A 20,750-nucleotide genomic window follows, 5' to 3' on the forward strand; every position below is an offset into this window, starting at 1 on the left:
TCTCTTTTCATCTTCACTTGATGTAATGGAGCTTTGACCATGTATTGACCCCAACATATCCTCTAGTTCGTAGCCTAGTGCAAGAAGTCTGTTCTAAAATAAGTGACATTCTTAAGAGTGTTTTCTTTTGGCTAAGATCTTATTAATAGATTTTGAAAACAAGTTTACCTATAGTTTAGAGATTAAGTTCTAAAGCTCTGTGTGTTTTCTGATACATGGCAGCAGTTTACTCTTTGAGGTCAGGAGCCTGAGGTAAGGTGACACTGAGTCAATGTTTTTGACTTCTTTATCATTTAGTTCTTATATCAAGCTGCAATAACAATGCCATGGCAAGTTGTGGTCTGTGGTTGTGATTAAACATTGTTTGCATTCAAATAAACGTTGAAATCAGTGGATCTTTTTTCAGAAGCCATCAATTTCATTGTACAAAAGTTGGAAATGACAAATCTAATGCTGAAACATTCTCATCTGGATGACTATTTCTGAGCAATTAACTTTATTTCACAGGCAGAATTCCATTGTGCAGACTTTTTAAATTTCATGGGTTTTTTAACATTGGATGCTGCTTTTAAAATTGTGGTCCTGACTTGCTGCAGAAATCCCGTTTGGCCCCTTTTTTGGAACAGACGTGTCTGTTTCCAGACAGTCTCTCCTTGTTGTGGCTTCTGATTAAAATACATAACTTATACTTCATGGTACATTTTAATAAAATAATTTGTATTTTTTTATTTACATTAATAATGACTTCAACTCCTGGCGCTTACAAATTTCTCTTAGTTGCAGCCATTCTTCAAATCTGCCACTGTAAATGGACTGACTGCTGTTGTAAACAGATTTGCTGTGAAGAGCAGAGGCTGTAGCAACCTGACAAAGTCTTTCCCTGCAATGAGGTTACTACAAGTTGGTACACTTACAAAATGACTTCCTCCTAGTGCTGTCTAGCCTTAAAAGCACATCCAGGCATGGTTTCTCGCTGCATTTGGTGTGGTACTATGCCACCATAGAACTTAAAACCGGAGAATCATTTCTCTTACAACATGCAGAACTACCGAGGTTTCAACTGTGTTTTAGTAGTAAAATTACACTCTGGAGTAAGTTAGTTTGTCCTTACTAAATCTGGCAAAGAACAGGACAACAAAGTTGTGAACTGCTGTTGGAGAAATCTAGTAAAGGAGAAGAGGGGGGCAGGCTTGGGGAGAAACAAACCATGTGCAAGTGGAAGGGAAGCTACAAGCTGGGGTTGGAGTGGCTAGAGAGCAGCCAGGTGGAAAGGGACCTGGGGGGTACTGGCTAACAGAAAGAAGAACATGAGCCAGCAGTGTGCCCAGGTGGCCAAGAAGGCCAGTGGCATCCTGGCCTGTATCAGGAACAGTGTGGCCAGCAGGAGCAGGGAGGTCATTCTGTCCTGTACTCAGCATTGGTAAAGCCACATTTTGAATCCTGTGTCCAGTTCTGGGCCCCTCAGTTTAAGAAAGATGTTGAGTTGCTGGAAGGTGTCCAGAGAAGGGCAACAAAGCTGGGGAGGGGTCTGGAGCACAGCCCTGTGAGGAGAGGCTGAGGGAGCTGGGGTTGCTTAGCCTGAAAAGGAGACGGCTGGAGGGAGACTTTACTGCTGTCTACAACTACCTGAAGGGTGATTGTAGCCAGGTGGGGGTTGGTCTCTTCTCCCACGCAACCAGCACCAGAACAAGAGGACACAGTCTCAAGCTGTGTGGGGAGGTTTAGGCTGGATGTTAGGAAGAAGCTCTTCACAGAAAGAGTGATTGGCCATTGGGATGTGTTGCCCAGGGAGGTGGTGGAGTCACCATCACTGGAAGTATTTAGGAAGAGACTGGATGGGGTGCTTGGTGCCATGGTTTGGTTGATTAGATGGTGTTGGGTGATAGGTTGGACTCAATGATCTCGAAGGTCTCTCCCAACCTGGTGAATTCTGTGTTCTGTGTTCTGAGAACAGATAGACTAAATACCCTTATGATCTCAGCAGGTAGGAAAAAATAAATAATTCTCAGTGTGCTGTAGCATAAGAGTAATGCATTCATTCTTCCAGAAAACCAATTCTGCCAGCCTACCCTGTGGATAGGGAAAAAAAACTCTCAAGGACTAGGGAAGATTGAGTAAAGTGTAGGTACAAAGTAATAATTGCAGTAGTGATTTAGGCTTCTGTGTGTCCAGATCCCTCTCACTTTCATGGTCAAGATGCAAACTCCAATGTCTAGGATTGAAGCACGCAGTATGATTATATTCAGTGTGTTGCTGTGCAGCTATGGAAGCTAAAAGTGCTAAATACAGCACAGGTTTCTCACGTGAATGTAGTTTAGAAAAATGGTGGGTGCAATCTTCTTTCTTTTTCCTTTAGATGACTCAAAGTGATGTGCCTTTTGTTACAATGTTTGTTTTATTTAATGATTTTTGCAGTGTAGTTAGCATCTCATTTCTAGGTTTGAAATCTCAAGGGCAATGTTTTATGTTCCTCCTCCATTTTAAATCTGTCATACTTCTGGAAATTGCTGTCTTAGAGCTAAATACTGCATTTACTATGGTGGGGCTATGAACACAACTAATTCAGGATTACTTTCCCTGTTACATTAATTTTCATCTCTTAAACTTGTCATTATTATATTAATGCATTTTTGTGGTACTGAACTTCTACTGAAGTGATCATCTACCAAAAAAAAAAAAAAAAAAGAGACCAAAGTCCTTGTGAACTGTTCTTTTCAACTTAGCCACTCATTCTGCAGATGTTAAAGTTGATTTCTTGGTTTCTGGACACAGAAAAGAAGGTTTATAAAACTCCGAGCAGGAACATGACTGTATGTTCAGACCATTCATCTCTTCCTGTAGCAGTAGCTTATCCTTGTTATTTCTGAACCTGTCAGATCCTTGTCATTTGAAAATCACTTCCCTGAAGTGTCACCTTCTAGATTTTTCAAAACACTGTATGCAGTTATTCCGTCATTAGCATGGCTCACTTGATATTTTGTCTACAAGGTAATGGTAGGGACTGTGACTTCACAAAAATACTGCAACCATACGGGACCCTCACTGAAGTTATTCTGCCTGTTTGCAGTGCAGAATTCTGTTGCCATATTGACTTGCCTCTGAGGATTCTGTGTGGGCTGTGGGAGCACCTGCCTTTGTCAGTGGTATCTCACAAAACAGTGCTCACAAGCAGCAAAAGTATTTCTATTTCTTTATTAAATTCACTCTTTTCTATAGGATCAGCATCCACTTGACTTGATTCTGTCGTCCACTTAGTTTAGTACTTCCAGATCTTCAGAACTTATTTTGGTTTTATCAATAAAAGCAGAAAAAATAATATTTAGAGCCCACAGAATCTGTGTTTTAATTGGAGAGAACTTGGTTGTAGGTTAGTAGTTAGTCACTTTGGGAGTTCTCTGACCCAATTCCAAGCTTACAAGATCATGTCTGAGCACCTGTTTGCATGGCTTTTCTACTCACAAATACTTGTGTGCAAAATGAAAATCTAGTAACTTGGCTGTACTGTATTCTATGTAGTGCAGCTCATCACTTTGGTTTCTTTAATCTTGCCTTAGCAAAAATACCTTATGAAGAGTACATACTTTAATACTGTAAATAAATGTCTTGATAATTTTTGTGATTAATTAAAATGATTTGTTTTAAAATATATAAATAAATTTATTTTTAAATTACAGCCTTAAAAATTCCCAATCAAGGGATATTTGTCAGGCTATACTTAATATTTTAATCCTGTCTTCCTTTTCAGATCTATACTGATAAAATGAGATTTTGGTGGGGTTTGGATGTGCATCTACTCTGTGTGCTATTTCAGCAACAGTAGATTACAAATCTATTCAAGACCCACGTAATGGTCTACAATTCCCATTTGATTATGAAGTGTACCACAATGTTTATTCTTGGTGCAGTGTTATGACCAGTTATACTCTCTTGGAATGCATGTAAGGAATGATACTGATTTTGTTGCTCCAAACTACTAACTCTGAGAGTGAAAAAAAACCAAACCACCCACAACAAAAAACAACCCAATGATATTTTACTGTTTGTAGTTGATAATCCACTGGTATGTCTGATAAGGAGGGATGGTTTGACAGTTGGTAAACACTTTGATGTCTTGGCCAATCCTCTCATTTAAAAATCTTCAAAATTCATTTCAGACTTAGGATCTCTCTGAGAAGTGGCCTGAAGCTACTTAGTAACAAAGGCAAAAATATAGGTGAAGCATAAAACTTCCACCTTTCTTGTAGGTATTTTGCTCAAGACAGAAAAGGCACATTTCTGTTCACTTTGATTCCCTATCTATAAACTAATTCCTAAAAGCAAGTATTTACTATCTTTGAAATAACTAAGCAGGAGTTTCTGTTTTAAGATGGAGCTTGAGGAGGAGGTGATGTTGACAGTCTGGAATTCAGATTGCTTTCTAAAAAAAAAAGAAGAGAAGACTGTCAACTTCTTTCATGAGATCTCAATGAGTAAGAAACAAAGAATAACCAGCATATGCCTGCCTTCCCCTCTCTCCTTAACTGATAACTGTAATGTACTCCTGACATTTTTCATGTGAATTAGCTTATTTCCTTTAACTAACTGCTATAAATTTATTACTTATATGATGCAAATCTTTGTATGGAAAGAAAGAAATTCTGTTCATCGAGGTAGGGCGAAAATGCTGTAACAAATAATATTTGTATCCTTATATTTACTTCATAAAATAGAAAGGAGCAGGCCAAAGGAACTTTATGCTTGTATGTGGAGGGCTCTGATGGTAATGTTTCTTTGAAAATACATCAATTTTTTTATTTTTTAGGATCAACAGACTGCATATGTTATTCAACTATTGGCATTTCTGATCCAGTAACATCAGCTCTTCATATTATTGTAGGTGGGTGGTCACAGTTCTCTATTTTTATATGAAAATTATTAGCTAAAAGTAATATTCCCTGTAGTTCTTTTATATATGTTTGAAATACAGTTTGAACATGATGGCTGTAATTCTTTGTTTCCAAGGGACCATAATGGTTTGAAATTTTACATCTGTTGCTTAAGGTTTTTGTACATTCTGGCATACTTTTGAAAAATAGCAGTAAAATACAATATGCAGTATAAATTGTTGGACTCTCCCCCTCCACCTTTGAGAAAGCTGCAACAAGTGTATATACCCTTGGATCATAGTATTTTGTGCTACCAGCCCAACTCTGCTGTGCAATTCAATGTTTCTGTATCAAGCTAGAAGTACGGCTTCTGCTTGACTGGAATTAGATGATAATTCCCTACTTTTACTATCTGTCTTTTGAGGACAAACTAGGAGGAAAAGGGTGACTCTCAATAATGCTTTTTGATATGTTGTCATCAGTAGGGATGCTGACGTTGCCACTTCTCAAAGTCCTTGAGTAACAGAGTCCCTGAACTGCAGTGGGGGTTCAGGGAGACAGCTTGGCATTTCAGGAACATTGTGATATGTGATATCAAGCATCTTATCTTGCCACATGCTGAAGAGTCATAGTCACACAGTTCTTAATATTGAATTTGAAAAATTGTGCAAGTCTCTAGTTATAATGATTTCCATAAGCATAAAGGATTGAACTTCCAAGTGACAGTAATTATTGTTTGTTATTTAGTGCTTAAGGATTCCTGTTTTAGGAGCTGGTGTAGCTAAGGTTTGCATATGTGGTTTGCTGTTAATAAACAATAGTTAAATCTGCTCAGCATATGTAGAGTTTAGACAATTGGAGTTTGATTGGAGAGACAAGTGACCTTAGTGTATGATAGTATTTTAGCTGGATTATAAATTGTGCATATATACACATATTTAGATTTTTTACTTTCTCACTTACGCAAAGGGTTCTTCATAATAGTCCATGTTAGAAAGATAAGAGACAATGGGCATAAAATGAAACAGAAGAAAAATGATAAAATGACAAAAACCAACTGCCAAAATAAAAACCAGCCAAAAAAGCCCCCAAAACACCAAAGAAAACAATCAATCAAGGAAACAACACACACCCTCCCTCCCCCAGCAAAACCCACCACCACTCCAAAGCGTAAGATATGAAGATGTCAGAGAGGTGGTGTACTCTTCTTGTGAATTTTCAGATCTTAACTGGATAAGCTCTGAGTAACCTGATTGGATCTTACAGCTGAACCTACTTTGAGTGGAAAGTTTGATCAGAAACCTCCTAAAGCCCCTTCAAGCTTGGACTGTACTCTGATAGCATTACATACAGTATTAAGTAGTATCTGGTAGATTACAGAATCACATAAACATCCAGGTTGGAAAAGAGTCTTGGTATCACCAAGTCCAACTGATACCCCTACTCTGCAAGGTTCACCCCTAAACCATATCCCCAAGCACCACATCCATACAATCTTTAAACACATCCAGGGTTGGTGACTCAACCACCTCCCTGGGCAGCCCATTCCAATGCCTGACCACTCTCTCCATGAAAAAAATGTTTCCTAATGTCCAGTTATAGCTTGAGACCATTCCCTACTGTTTTATCACTACCTGTGAGAGGAGACCAGCACCGGACTCTCCACAGTGTCCTTTCAGGTAGCTGTAGATAGCGATGAGGTCTCCCCTCAATCTCCTCTTTTTTGAACTAAACAGCCCCAGCGCCTTCAATCAGCCTTCATAAGATTTATTCTCCAGGCCCTTCACCAGCTTCATTGCCCTCTTCCTGCACTCACTCCAGCACCTCAATATCTCTCCTGTATTGAGGTGCCCCAAACTGGACACAATACTCTAGGTGTGGCCTCACCAGAGCTGAGTACAAGGGGACAATCATCATAGTATCATTCAGGGTTGGAAGGGACCACAAGGATCATCTAGTTCCAACCCCCCTGCCATGGGCAGGGACACCCCACACTAGATCAGGCTGGACAGAGCCTCCTCCAGCCTGGTCTTAAACACTTCCAGGGACGGGGCCTCGACCACCTCCCTGGACAGCCCATTCCAGGGTTTCACCACTCTCATGGTGAAGAACCTCCTCCTCACATCTAGCCTGAATCTCCCCACCTCCAGCTTCATTCCATTCCCCCTAGTCCTATCACTATCTGAGATCCTGAGAAGTCCTTCCCCAGCCTTCCTGTAGGCCCCCTTCAGATACTGGAAGGCCACAATTAGGTCACCTCAGAGCCTTCTCTTCTGCAGACTGAACAGCCCCAACTCCTTCAATCTGTCCTCATAGGAGAGGTGCTCCAGCCCTCTAATCATCCTTGTGGCCCTTCTCTCCCTACTCCTGCTGGACACAGCATTTCTAATACAAGCCAGGTTGCCATTGGCTTTCTTGGCTACCTGGGCACGCTGCTTACTCATATTCAGCTGCTTGTTGATTAGAACCCCCAGGTCCCTTTCTGCTAGACAGCTCTCCAGCTGCACTTCCCCAAGCACGTAGCATTGATTAGGGTGGTTGTGACCCTGACATTTGGCCTTGTTGAAGCTCATGCCGTTAACATTGGCCCATTAATCCAATCTATCCGGGTCCCTCTGTAGAGCCTCCCTACCCTTGTGCTAAGGCTTAACTTGGTGTCATCTGCAAACTTAATGATGACACACTGTATGTCCTCATTAAGGTCATCAATAAAGATGTTAAACAGAAGTGGTCCTAACACTGAGCCCTGAGGAACACCACTTGTGGCTGGTTGCCAGTTGGAATTAACTCTGTTGACCACCACTCTTTGGGCCTGTTCACCCAGCCGGTGCTTTATCCAGCAGAGTGTGTGCCCATCCAAGCCATGAGCAGCCAGTTTGCCCACAAGAAGTCTGTGGGAAGCAGTGTCAAGGCTTTTTGAAAGTCTAGGTAGACAATATCCACAGATACACAGATACTGCATTGATCTCTTCTATAACTTCTACTACCTACATAACAAATGGATGTAAAGTCTTCATTATGTAGTTTTCCTTTCTGCACATATAAGAAATGTATATAGGTACATGACATATATACTATGACATAGACACAGCATCTGTTCTTTATTTTTCTAAAAACAGTGTAACATTAAAGCTATTACCATGGCTGCAGCTACAAACAAGATAAGCTGTAACTGAACTTTGCATTTCTTATCTTCACAGGTGACTGCCAGCCTTTGGATGTCTCTTCTGTACATCATAACAACACGTTTTTGAAGTACTCTGTATCATTGCTGGGTTATGGTTTTTATGGAGATCTATTAAAAGATAGCGAAAAGAAGCGGTGGATGGGTCCGATACGATATGATTACTCAGGTAACTGGTGTAACTATCACATTCTTTTGTCAGCATGTATACACATTGGTGTGATTGATGTACTCTCTCCAAACTGAGCTTCATTGAGGCTTTTAAACATGAGAGAAAAACTGAACCAGAATTCCAACTCCTTGTAGTAGCAAGTACGAGGCAACATTATGTAAAGCTAACTTCAGGGATAATGTTAACAGCATATTCATTAAAGCTGCATCAAGTATATGTCACCTTGTCACCTAGTGATAACTGCCTAAAAATAATAGCTTTTCTGTGCTAATCATTTTGACTTCCATTTCAATCAGTTAGCAAGAGATAGGCACTCCTGTCTTGGACATTGAGCTGATGGAATGAATTGTTTGTGTTTCTTCAAGCACTGATGATAGAGATAGGTTTAGCCTAATTAGCTTATTTGGATAAATCCTATGCTACTGGAAAGTTTGTCTTGTGTTAGGGAAAGACAATGCATTAGCAGGATTTAAGTAGGGTAGGCCAATTTAAAGATTTGGTGGTGACATATAGCTAAAATTTTTATTTGTTTTTTAAAGATATCAATCAAGGTAATGGCACTATTGGTAAACGTTAAAAATTTGAGTTGGTGATATGGTATTTCCTTGTCCTTTATAGTCTAAAACATCATAACAGAGCTTGGGGAGAGCAATTACTGTTTTGCAGTCCTTAGACAAAGGAAGAAAGGAGTAATCAAAGGATGTATGTAGAGGTGTTTGCAATGTGGATTTACAATGCTTTAATGTTGCTTAATACGTTTTCTTAATGTAGGCTTCAAGACTTTTCTTTCTCATCATTACTATGAAGGAACAATTTCTTTTCAACCAGCAAAACACGCACTGGGATCACCAAGAGATAAAGATAGCTGCAGAACAGGGTAGGCTATTGTTTATCTCCTGAGTGTTGGCATGAACTGTTTGAAAAGATGTGTGCATAAACAGAGGTAACAGAAATGTTGGCTTGAATGTGAAAACACTTGCTCTAAAAGAGACAACCTTGTAAAAAAGTTTATTGACTTGTTAAAGAGAACACCTCACTTTATCAGGTCAGTAAATGAAAGCGTAATAAAACCTTGTTAGCTGTTCCCCCTGCCTTCAGTTTTAAATGAAGCAAAGTATAACGGTACAGTAGATGTTACAAGATGCCGAGGGTACTCTGCTGTGTTACTGCTAGCACAGGGATAGTCCAGATGCATTGTAGCTTCTACAGATGGAAAGAATTAATAAAAACATTTCAAATATTCACATTGTAATTTGATCTAGCAATTGTAGCGATTGTTTTAGTGCTATTGCAACAGCTGGCATGGCTTGTCCTCAAAATGAGCCTATTCAGTCATTTTTTGTGGTCTATTATTATGCTGTTCCTGTGAGTTAAGCCCACCCAGACAGCAACAAAGTACCACAAAGCCACTCGGACACTCCTACCCCCTGCCTCTGGAGGAATGGGGAAGAAAAAAATTTTAAAAGGCTAGAGGGTGGAGATAAGGACAGGGAGGGCTCTCTCACCAATTACAGTCATAGGCAAAAACCAGTCTCAGTTTTGGTCTTTCACCAGCCACAGGCAGGATTCTGCTCCACAGTTGCTCACCATGGGCTAGACACATGCAGTTAAGGAGAATTGTGGAGTGTGATGATGACTATGTGGGCACTTTACAAGCTGAATAGGACAAATGCTTTCCTGGTCTTGTTACAGAAAAGGAAACTTTGAGATGTGACAATTGAGGCCAGTCTTGGCAGTGGTGACCATGAGATCATAGACTATTAAATCCTGAGAGAAGTAAGCAAGGTAAAAAGAAAACAAAAAAAAAGCAGTTGCAGCTCCAAACTTTAGGAGAACAGCTTTTGGTTTATTCAGGAACCTTGACAAGGTTCCATGGGAGACTGCCCTGGAGGACACAGGCCTGGGAAAGTTGGTTGATAGCTTCTCAAAGCAGAAGAGCAGTCCATTCTGTTATGCAGAAATTTGAGTAAGCATGACAGAAAACCAACATGAAAGAGTAAGGAAAAGTGAAAAGAAGGTGGAATTGAAATGACTTTGGTTGATCACAAACACATGGCCTAAATGTAAAGGGATGACACAATTCAGAAAGCCAAAGCTCAGGTGGAGCTGAAATCAATTAAGAATGTGAAGGATGTTGCTTCTTACAAGGGGATTATATAAGTATACCAATCATAACAAAAAGGCTAAAGGAAATGTGGGCCTGCTGTTTAATGGTATGGAGAGCCTAGTGATCAAAGATATGAAAAAGACTGGAAAATTACTTTTTTGCCTCAGTTTTCACTGATCAAGTCAGCCTCCAGGCCTTACAGGCCTCACAGCCTGTGGATGAGTGAGAAACTCTGGATGTTGCACACTGTGACTTTAGCAAGGCCTGTTGCCTGTAGTATTCTTAAAACCAGATTAGTGAACTGTGGACTACATAAGTGGATGGATGTAGGACTGCCTAGAGCACTGAGGTTGTGAGTTCCGTGTCCCACACCATTACTAATGGTGTTCCTTGGGAATCAGTATTGGGATTAATGCTATTAATGACTGGGATGGTGACAGAGTGTGCTTTCATCAGTTTTGTGAATGTTACCAGATTGGGAGGAACCGTTTACATGTTGACAATCAGAGTTTCTATTCAGAGGAACCTAGATGAGCTGATAGGAACCTTCTGAAATTCTGGAGAGGCAAACATTGTGTATCTGGGGTAAAGAGTCTTATGCAGCAGTAATGATTGTTCTGATTGGACACTGGCTACCTGGAAGGCAGCTTTGCTGAAAAGAACTTCAGGGTCCTAGTGGCCAACAGCTGTACATGAGTTAGCCATGTGCCTTGCAGCAAGGAAGCCTAACTATATATTGAGCTTTCTAAGCAAAGAGAAGCTAGTAGCTCAGCAGTGATTCTTCCCTTGTACTTAGCACTTGTGAGATGAAGGACTGGTTCTAGTATGGCAGTGTCTTCCACTATTACTCTTACTTCAGCACTGTATTTAAGTACCTATACAGCATGCAGGGCTGTCGCAATTCACATCACATCAGGGTTGTCAATGCTATGCTGCATCTTGTGGTAGGGGAAGGTCTTGTAATGATTGGGTAAAACAAAGAAGTTGAAGAGACTAATAGTTTTGTTTTCAAGAACTGAATTGACGTTTTTGTTTTCAGATGTTACATTTGCAAGAAAAGTGAGCAACAGCTGGCAGAACAGCGCAAGGAATGTGGATTAAAACATGAAGGTAATTTGTCATAAAGAGTATAGTGATGTATTATGAAAATTAATTTTCAGAATTCCAGTGTGTGTGTTTTGTTACTTTTTTTAAACATTGCAAGTTACTAGATAATCCACTGTTTCTGTAGTTCAGGGAAAATATATGTAAATATGTGAAAAAATACATAAAGCCTCTCCACCTAAACCTCAAAAAGATCAGGTAAAATTATACCGATTACTTGAACATTTTGAAGGGTTTGGTTTCTTTAGGAAAAATTATTCAGTGACCTAAGACTGTGTGTTCTTTTTGTTAGAAGGACTTGACTGATAAACTGTGGGCTAGTATAGAGGGAAGCATTTCATTCAGATAACTTTTAGAATAGATCAGGATGAAAAAGTTGTGTTTGTTACCAGAAAAGTCACCCTATGTAAAGCCATTTATCAAATAAATCTGAGGCAGTGAACTTGGACAACTAACAACTGATCTGGTAGACCTAATTATTTCTTTGCAATACCCCACCAATACCCAGTAGAAATGATTAATGAGATTTCTTTCCTCTTTCTCCAGTTATGCTATTTTAGTCTGTCTTTTCCCCTACTCTTGTGCCGACTTACATGGATTTGGTTTTTTTCCCATTTTTGGGAGGGGGCATGACTTCTTGATTTTGTTAAAGGAGCTGTTAATGTACCAGATTCTGTGCAGTCATCCTTCTAATTCTTTTTTATATCTGACTACTGTGTTCTAATCTGAATGCATTGATACTGATAAGCTTGTGGCTTTGCTGGAGTAAGATAGGCAGATTCAGTTGGACAAGTTTTGCTTTTGGTCCCGGTCTGCTGTCTTGGATAAACACCTCTGAAACAGCAGGCAGCTCTTTCTTTTTTTTTTTTTTTTTCCCTCTTGTAGAGACCAGTGCATAAAACTAATTGTCTTGATACAGCATTGGTACATATGACCTAGATATTCTTATAACTGCAGTCATTTTGCACAGTATCTGTGCCAGGTTCTAGGCACAGAGTAACATTGCTATGGAGATTCATTGGTAGCATAAAAACTGTGTATAGATTTCTATGCCAACCTGAATTACTGTTACATATGCTTATATATAGTGCTTTCATCCCAGCTACTGCTTTCAGATCTTGAATACCATAGTGTCATTTGTTAGCTTTCATTTAGCAAAGGAGCAAAGGCAGAAGAAATCTGCAGATTAGTGAGCAATCAAGACTGCTTCAGCCAGGTTTGCACCAGCCATTAGACAGATGATTATGTAGGATATTGTTGATTTCAATCCATTTTACTCCTAGTAGTGGGCTTTCTCTGCAATCCAGTCTCTTCTCCATGCAGTACTTGTAAGCAAACCCTAGCAATCGGCTACTCCTGATTTGCAATAAAAAGGATTTTTAAATCACCACTTCAGATAAGCATTTTAGTCAGCTGGATGTATTGGCTGAGTTGTCCATTGTGCGTACTTGGTTTGTGTACTGTTAGATAAGTTTAGAAGGATGCTTGCGTTGCCTATCACTGAACACATTTCTTTGTATTGTGCAGAAATCTGTGCACATATTCTGAGTAAACTTTGAATGTTAGTACTTTATGCTGATTCCAGAAACTTGCACTATGTGTACACAATATACAGTTGAAATGAGTGCCATTGATGCCCCCCCTGTATATGATATGAAAGATAGGTTTTGTGAGTAATTTGTGCTATTCCAGAGATGCACCCTGAAGAAGGTTATGAAAACAGTTGGTCATTTAAAATGTGATAAATACTCTGACTTTGTTCTTATTTTAACAATGAAGCTTTTTTGAATACTGTGCTGAAATTTGTACTGAATGGTATTTCCCACTAGGTGAAAATGTCTGGTGCAATAGCATATCTAACCATGCTACTTTAGGTAGTTTAAGACTTAATACAGTGAGCATACTTCAAAAGTTAAACACATAGGTAGATGCACTATAGACTAGATTATTAATACTTCTCAGATAAGCAACCAAAGGATCTCTCAGTTTTCATTTATTCATCAGGAAACCCCAAATTTCTTGTAAATAAGAGTTTGTATAGTTCTAGACATAGTTCTAGCTCCAATTGTTTATGTTCTGTTCAGTTACCATCATCTGAGGGCAGGGCCTTATTTATCTGCAACCTGAACAATGTAATTTTGTAGTTTCACATATTTTAAGTCTTTCTCACCTCTGAAGATGCACATTTTGAATCTGAATCTGAGTTTGTTTATTTTGTGTTTATTTGTGGTTTGGTTGGGGTTTTTTTGGGAGGGAGTTAATGTCCTGTTTGAAAGCAACATAACAAGATCACCAATAAAGGAAGCAAAACTAAAACAACTCCGGCAGATGACTCAAATATTGAATTTAAGAGCAGCTTTTTTGTTTGTTTGTTTGTTTATCAGGAAATAGAAAGGATTGCATCGACAGAAAAAGAGTAAAATTATTTTCCTTTAAATCTTTTGTCATATGGTAGTCCTGCTCTATTTTTTTTTTCTTGGCTCTGTTATTAAAGAGTGGATAGTAAGAAATTCAAATGAATAAAAATTTGAGGAAGCAAGAAGAGTTCAAAAAGCAAAGAACAACTGCAGTATACTTTCCAAGGACTTTTTTTATCAATAAAGCTTTGAAGAGGTCAATTCAAAATGAATGCATCATAGATTATAGGTCCAGAATTATATAGAAAGTTGTAATAATGATTCTCTAAAATAAATGTGAAGTTCCTGAAACTAAGACAGTAAGGAATATCAGAATTTCAGGACATGAAACATACAGAATAAATGTTATCTCTTGTTCCATCAAAGAAGCACCTTGAAAATAGTTAACTAAGTTTAACCCAAATGCCGAGAACTGAATAATATTAGATTTTAAGTCCATACCAGTTAATACACTTGAAAACTTCTGCTTTGCTGTGGTTTGATGATGAAACTTTAACAAGCTTACATAAACAAACTTTATCTTTTATCTTTTTCCTTGTTCATTCGTCAGTTTTACCCCTGTCATCAACAATGGCAATTTGCCTCTGAACTGCAGGCACAGAACATGTATCTCCATAGAGTTCTGTGGAGTTTTTAATTTTAAATGTCTCAGCCTAGTTATAGTGGGAAGAGAAAAGGCATGTTATGGCTGCTTTATGCCTATTTCATACTGTAGGGGGGAAGGCAATTATGTGTTATCTAAAAATACAAAAGTATTTTAAATCTATTTTTATCCATATTCAAGTAAATACACTTTAGATGACACTGTGCAGTATCTGCCAGTGTTTCTTTGTTCCAGAAAATTATTATTCCTCTTGATTGTGTTGATGCTGTCACATATTTGAGCTTGGTTTAGGTCTAATCTCTTAACAGAATGACTTTATGTTAAAGACTTCTCTGTTGTCTCCTTCTCTGGAGATATTCAAGACCCACCTGGATGGGTTCCTGTGTGATCTGGTATAGGTGGTCCTGCTCTGGCATGGGGGGTTGTAGTAGGTGATCTCTCAAGGTCCCTTCCAGCCCCTGACATTCTGTGATTGTTTTCCCAAAAGTTTAACTCTGTTATTCATCTTCAGACATTTGGGGTTGGGGTGGAAACAGTCACAGCTCTGCTGCCTGCTGGTCTTTGCTGAACCCTGACTAATCTCTTCCTGTTTTTTTAAAGAAAATACACAATTTGTGACATGAAGTCAGAAGAGGAATATTGATTTAGAAGCCAAATACTAAACCACTGTCTTTGCATCACTGTTAATTTAAGAGTAACATGTTGAAGAGCAAAAAGAAAATTCATAAAAAGTTAAAAACCCCCTTGAGCTCTCACACTAAGAGATGTAGCTTGCCTCTGTCTTCTTTCCTGCCTAGAGCTTTATGGATTTACCCAAATAGCACTGATCTTGAACTTGACACCCATGTGTCAGAAATGGCGAGCAGTTTTAGTAGATCATCACACTCTGTGAAGGGAGAAAGCTATTTCCTCTCTTAATATATGAAAAATAGATGATTTTTTAAACAGCAGTTTAATTTAGATAATAATTGACAGTGCATGAATATGCCCAGTAGAAACTTCTGAGTTGCCAAGAGTGATTGCTTTTAAGGATTCTTGTGAGTAGACCAAATAACCTATTTCCTATTGTCTTTCAGAAGATGAAGAAGAATGGAAGGTTATTAAAGGGAAATTTCTAGCCATCAATGCAGTAAATATGAGCTGTGCCTGTCCAAGAAGTCCAAAAGGTCTTTCGCCAGCAGCTCATTTGGCAGATGGTTCAGCTGACCTCATTCTAGTTCGTAAATGTTCAAGATTAGATTTTCTACGATATCTTGTCAGACATACAAACCAAGATGATCAGGTGTGTATTCCCTTTGACAGTGTGTTCTCTGGAGTCAGATTAGGCTTCCACTTTGACTTTGTTGTTGATGACTTGTGCAGTTTCTTAAAAACAAAAATCACTCTATGCCATAGGTATGTAAGCTCCTCTAGAAGATTGGAGTGGACAGGCTCTTGAATACAAAATGTTGCATGCTGAGTTGCTTAACACTTCAAAAATATTGAAGTAATCGATTTATATTTTTTTTTTGCTTTGTAGTTTGACTTCTCATTTGTTGATGTTTATCGGGTGAAGAGTTTTCAGTTTACGTCAAAGTTTTCAGAGGACAATGAAAGCAGTGTCACAGACATAGGAAAGAAACGGTTTGGCCAGTTCTGCAGAGATCATCCATCCTGTTGCTGTCATATTGCTAATAGCACCTGGAATTGTGATGGAGAAACTCTGGACAGCTCAGCAATTGAAGTGAGGTAAATATTGATATTTCTCTTCGTATAGCAGAAAATATTTAGCTTTTTCATCCCCAAAAGATGCCTCTGCATAGCAAATTTTAGTCTTCCAGTTATAAACTAGATTTGTTCTTCTTTTGTTATCTTTTGGAGTCCTTTCCAGAGAATATTCCAACCATCTATATTATAAGCAATCACTCTCAAACAATGGTATGACTTCAAAGTTGTGTTTCTACATCTTGGAAACAGATGTTTGAAGTGGATGTTTGGAGGGATTCTTTTTAAACATCTTTTCCTGTTAAGCTCAAGCAAGCATTTTTGTCTTACAGAAATACTGAGTTATGACCCACACTGTGTTGTTTTTCACACACAGCACAGTCTTACCTCCAGCCTTGGCATATGGAGAAAGTTTGCAGTTGTGAAAATAATCAGATTAGAATGGAGTAGAGGTTTGAGGAATTTGAAGAGCTTTTTTCCTTTGTTTCACAAGTTTTTTTGGTTGCTTGATTCTGCATGCTTTTAGAACAGAGGGAACCAAAATAAGTACAAAGTATTTGCATGCAGGTGAATTCTCTTTAAACATCACCCCTTAGCAATCCAAAGTGGTTTTTATAAATGTTGTGTATCAACTAAAATCAGCTCATCTGTGCACCCCATAGAACATTCTGTGTGGAAGAAGAGTTGTAACAGGAATGAAGGATACATGAAAGCACTGCGCCTTCTTTGCAGGGGATAATTGTATCAAGAATGAGAGAGTAGAATCTGTAATCTGGAAAAAGAAACTGTCTCACTGCTTGCAATTTACAAGTTATTAGAACTGAATATGTAATGCTCATTTCTTATTAAATGTTTTTGATATTTTTCAGGGTTCACTGCCAGTTAATGAAACTATTCGCAAGAGGAATTGAAGAAAACTGTAAAGATGAAGCTGCCTACAGACAGAGTAGCATTGGACAATTACTATAGATATTGTTCCTCCAATGGGGAGAAGAAAACATAAAAGCTCAAGGAAATTGAGTATATATGCATTTTAGTCAAATTGACAAGTATTTTTAAATTGTAGTTCTGTTTTTTTATGGGTTCAGTATAATTTTAGACATATTATTGCTTTGTGTCTTTTTTTAAATCATGAACATATATCTTGGAGCAATGTAATCTAAGTTATGTTAGAAAAGACAGGGTTGTCATAGATATATGTGTTCATGCTAACTGATAAATTCTCTGCGCTTTTCTGGAGATCTACTTTAGTAGTTGTGTTTCAATAATATCTAAATGTTATAAAACGTTGCACTTTCCATTGCCATCAAAACAAGGTATTTTCAGTGTCTGAGAAAATATTTTCTGCTGGGAGGGCTACATAGTTGCATGTGGCTTAAAATACTGGACAACAATGTTGTCATTTGCATCTGTTTTTAGAAAACTCTTTCATTTGATAATTCTGACTATACCTTGCAACTTATCAATGCAATTCAAACACACATTCCTGGCTTTAAGTAACAACAGTAAGAGTTTAGAAATATTTTGACAAATAAAAGCACATCTATATACAGGTCATACCTTATCCTACATAATCTACTTATAAAGGCTTCCTTGCATGAGGCGATTTGGGATTATAAAAGGTTTCGTGGCTGTGTAGATGATACCAAATACCACACACTGTAACTGAAATACCTTGTAAGCAACTCTCAGTGATAACTTATATCAGGAAGGCACAGACAAAGGAAATTTTAAATGCCTTCTGAAACACCAGCAAGTTTTAATTGTTCTTTAAATAGCTAAAATTAAGATATGAAAAGCTTCCCTCTTCAGTATGCAGTTCTTCAGAAATCTAACTACATATGTTAAAATGTCATTGCAAAAGGAAATCTTGGAATATTAAAAGTACAGCTCAGTGACTGAAAAAAATTTAAATTATGTTTAACTAAATATGAAACAAATTAGTTTAGTGAAGACAAGGGAAGAAACTGGCATCTGATAAATCATGAATTCACTATGCTGGTTTGTGTTTAAAGCAAAAAACATTAGCCTATCCTATACGCCTAGAGAGTGATTATTTAAGTTGTGTATTCATTTGTGTATTGTGGTACATGTGATCTGTGTAGGCTTGGGGCTACATTTTGCTGCTCTTGTACAGATCTGTTCCTGTTTGAGGATCAGAAGTTAGCCCCTGCTCTCCTCTAGCTTTTTAAATGTGTATTTCTCTTTAAAATGTATTACATCTGAGAGGGTGGGGTTTTTTTTTTTGTCTAAACAGCTAATGATCCTCTCTTCATGTATATTTATTGGTACTTCTCTCATTCAGCTTGTATTACTTTCATGTCTCATATATTTGGTCTGTCAGCCATGGTGACTGGACGTTTTATTACTGCAAATTCTTGTAACTGGCAGATTAATTTTTTTCTTTTCTCTTGAAGGTATTTACATTCCAATTTTATTCAGTATCAAAATGGTGTGCTGTATCTTGGATACAGAATATTATACTGTTGTATAAGACAAAAAACATTTGCAAATAATACTTGCTTAAAGTACAGCCATACAAAGTTTAGGAACTGGTTTTCATTTTACAACATTTCAGAGAAATACTTGAATTCTTTTCCAAAAGTCCTGCTGTTTACTTTCCTTATTAATACAATGAGTTAAAATGTTGATTGGTTTGATTTGTTTTTCAGATATGTGTAACACAAGCGTGATGTATACTGTATTTTTAAAGCCATATTTAGTAAGAGAAATAGTACTTTTCAACTAAGAATCCCATTGAAAACTGGATCATGCCGCTCTACAAATATTTTTTGGAAGTGTTGATTGTTCAAATGTTCTACAGTTCTTGCAGTCTATCCATGAATCTTGTGAGAGAACCCAGACTTTACGTTACTGTAATTCTTATGCAGGATATGATGGCACATGCTCACCAACAGATGAGGGCATTACTTATGAGGCATTAGAACTATCCAGATCATGTTCTCAGAAATGTGAACAGGAGTAAATAGGAGCTCTTTCCATTAGTTTCATAGATAGCCATGAAACCCTTACTTGAAAAATGGAGGCTTCACCTCATTGTGAATATGTGTTGAATATTTTTGATATCTGAAAACAGAGTGCTTGGTGTTTCCAAAGAAAGGCACAAGTGAAGGCCCCCTTTATGAGAGAAAAATCATTCTGTAGTACAGTAACGAACTGTAAAGTAATAAACATACTGCAATGTAATATTAAAAGGTCTTAGGTAATAGAAAAGCTGCCTAGTTTGATTTGAATAATTCTATTTGCAGCATATTCTACAAGCAAAGCACCATATGTGACTTGTGTGATGTGCCCAGTTTACTTTTAAGAAGAGAGATGGTTAAGTAATGTCTGCTTAGTTTGTATTTCTAGGGGGGTTTCTCTGAATGTCATCTCGATATGGAAATTATATGTAGGAAAACCAAGTTCAGGGTTTTGTTTTGTTTTTCCCCAAATCTTCCTGGCTTCAAGATTAGAAAATGTACTCTGCTCTATGATGCTGGGGCTTTTCATTGAAAAAATAAAATTTCATGGTACAGCAATACAGTGGTTTTCTTCTTTTCACAACATAAGGAGAAAGTTCTTCACAGAAAGAGTTATTTGCCATTGGAATGGGCTGCCCATAGAGGTGGTGGAGTCACCGTCCCTGGAGGTGTTCAAGAGGGGATTGGACGTGGCACTTGGTGCCATGGTTTAGTTAGTCATGAGGTGTTGGGTGATAGGTTGGACTTCATGATCTCTGAGGTCTTTTCCAACCTATGATGATTTGCAAAAATACCTGTGAGCTTTTCATATTTTCTCACCCATTTCTGGTGAGGAGGAAGAGGGACAGAGTGGCTGGGTGGGCACAGGATTGGCAGCCAAGGTCAACCGACCACGTAGAGTTACACAATGAAGCAATGTTTGCAGAGGTGCTTATGGCATGAAGTGGAAAATGGTGTGTAGAATCATAAATTTCTCTGAATGTCTCTGCCTTGCAAATCAGTTTCCTTGGAAGTTCTGCCTTAATCCCTGTGAAGTAAATGAGCAGTAGGAATTCATCATTTTAGTTCTCATTAGTCACATTGCTCTTATTTCAAATTTTCAACGGCATAGTTAAGTACATTTAATAGATTCTAACTGATGTTTAAGTTGTGATAAATAAATTCTGTCCATAATGAAGAAACAGTGTCCCCAGACTTCTGTCTTGCTCACTGACATGCGCATGATGTATGTCTTGGAAAAGCTTATGCATGTTCTCAATTAATGTGTGACTAGTCCCATTAATTAGAAGAAGGTAGGGCATTCATTCTGAAATCAGTCATGCCTTCCAAATCCTTCACAATGAGCGGATTAACTGGGTTTTTAAAATTCCATTTCCTGCCGCATAGAAATGATTCCTAATACATGCCTACCAAAATTATCAAGAAGTTTTTTTCTTCAAAAGACACCATCAGAACAGATTGCTTGAAGGTCTTAAAGCTGGAAAACGTTGGTGACTTGCTTACCTGAATCTTCCTTGCTGTGAAGTGTGCTTGCTTTGTCTTCAGTGGGCAGAGAGAGGCTAGCTGCTTTCAGGGGATTTCTGTGTTACACTTTTGTATTATCTGTCAG

The 20,750-nt window shown here is 38.2% G+C and overlaps 1 protein-coding gene across 1 annotated transcript in view; it reads left to right on the forward strand.

Annotated features, from left to right (window-relative positions):
- The window catches only part of CERK (ceramide kinase), a 39,009-nt gene extending 18,706 nt beyond the window's left edge, over positions 1 to 20,303 (forward strand). Inside the window, exons 7-13 of the mRNA XM_068166384.1 lie at positions 4,802 to 4,876; positions 8,066 to 8,218; positions 8,993 to 9,098; positions 11,368 to 11,438; positions 15,530 to 15,735; positions 15,973 to 16,181; positions 17,027 to 20,303. Coding sequence (XP_068022485.1) covers positions 4,802 to 4,876; positions 8,066 to 8,218; positions 8,993 to 9,098; positions 11,368 to 11,438; positions 15,530 to 15,735; positions 15,973 to 16,181; positions 17,027 to 17,126 — 920 coding nt within the window. The 3' untranslated portion in view covers positions 17,127 to 20,303. The remainder of the gene's footprint in view (positions 1 to 4,801; positions 4,877 to 8,065; positions 8,219 to 8,992; positions 9,099 to 11,367; positions 11,439 to 15,529; positions 15,736 to 15,972; positions 16,182 to 17,026) is intronic.
- The last annotated feature ends 447 nt before the right edge of the window (positions 20,304 to 20,750 follow it).

The sequence above is a fragment of the Melanerpes formicivorus genome, unplaced genomic scaffold, assembly GCF_026170545.1.
Source record: "Melanerpes formicivorus ecotype bairdi unplaced genomic scaffold, bMelFor1.0.p_v2 SCAF_3, whole genome shotgun sequence".
Classification (NCBI taxonomy): Eukaryota; Metazoa; Chordata; class Aves; order Piciformes; family Picidae; genus Melanerpes; species Melanerpes formicivorus.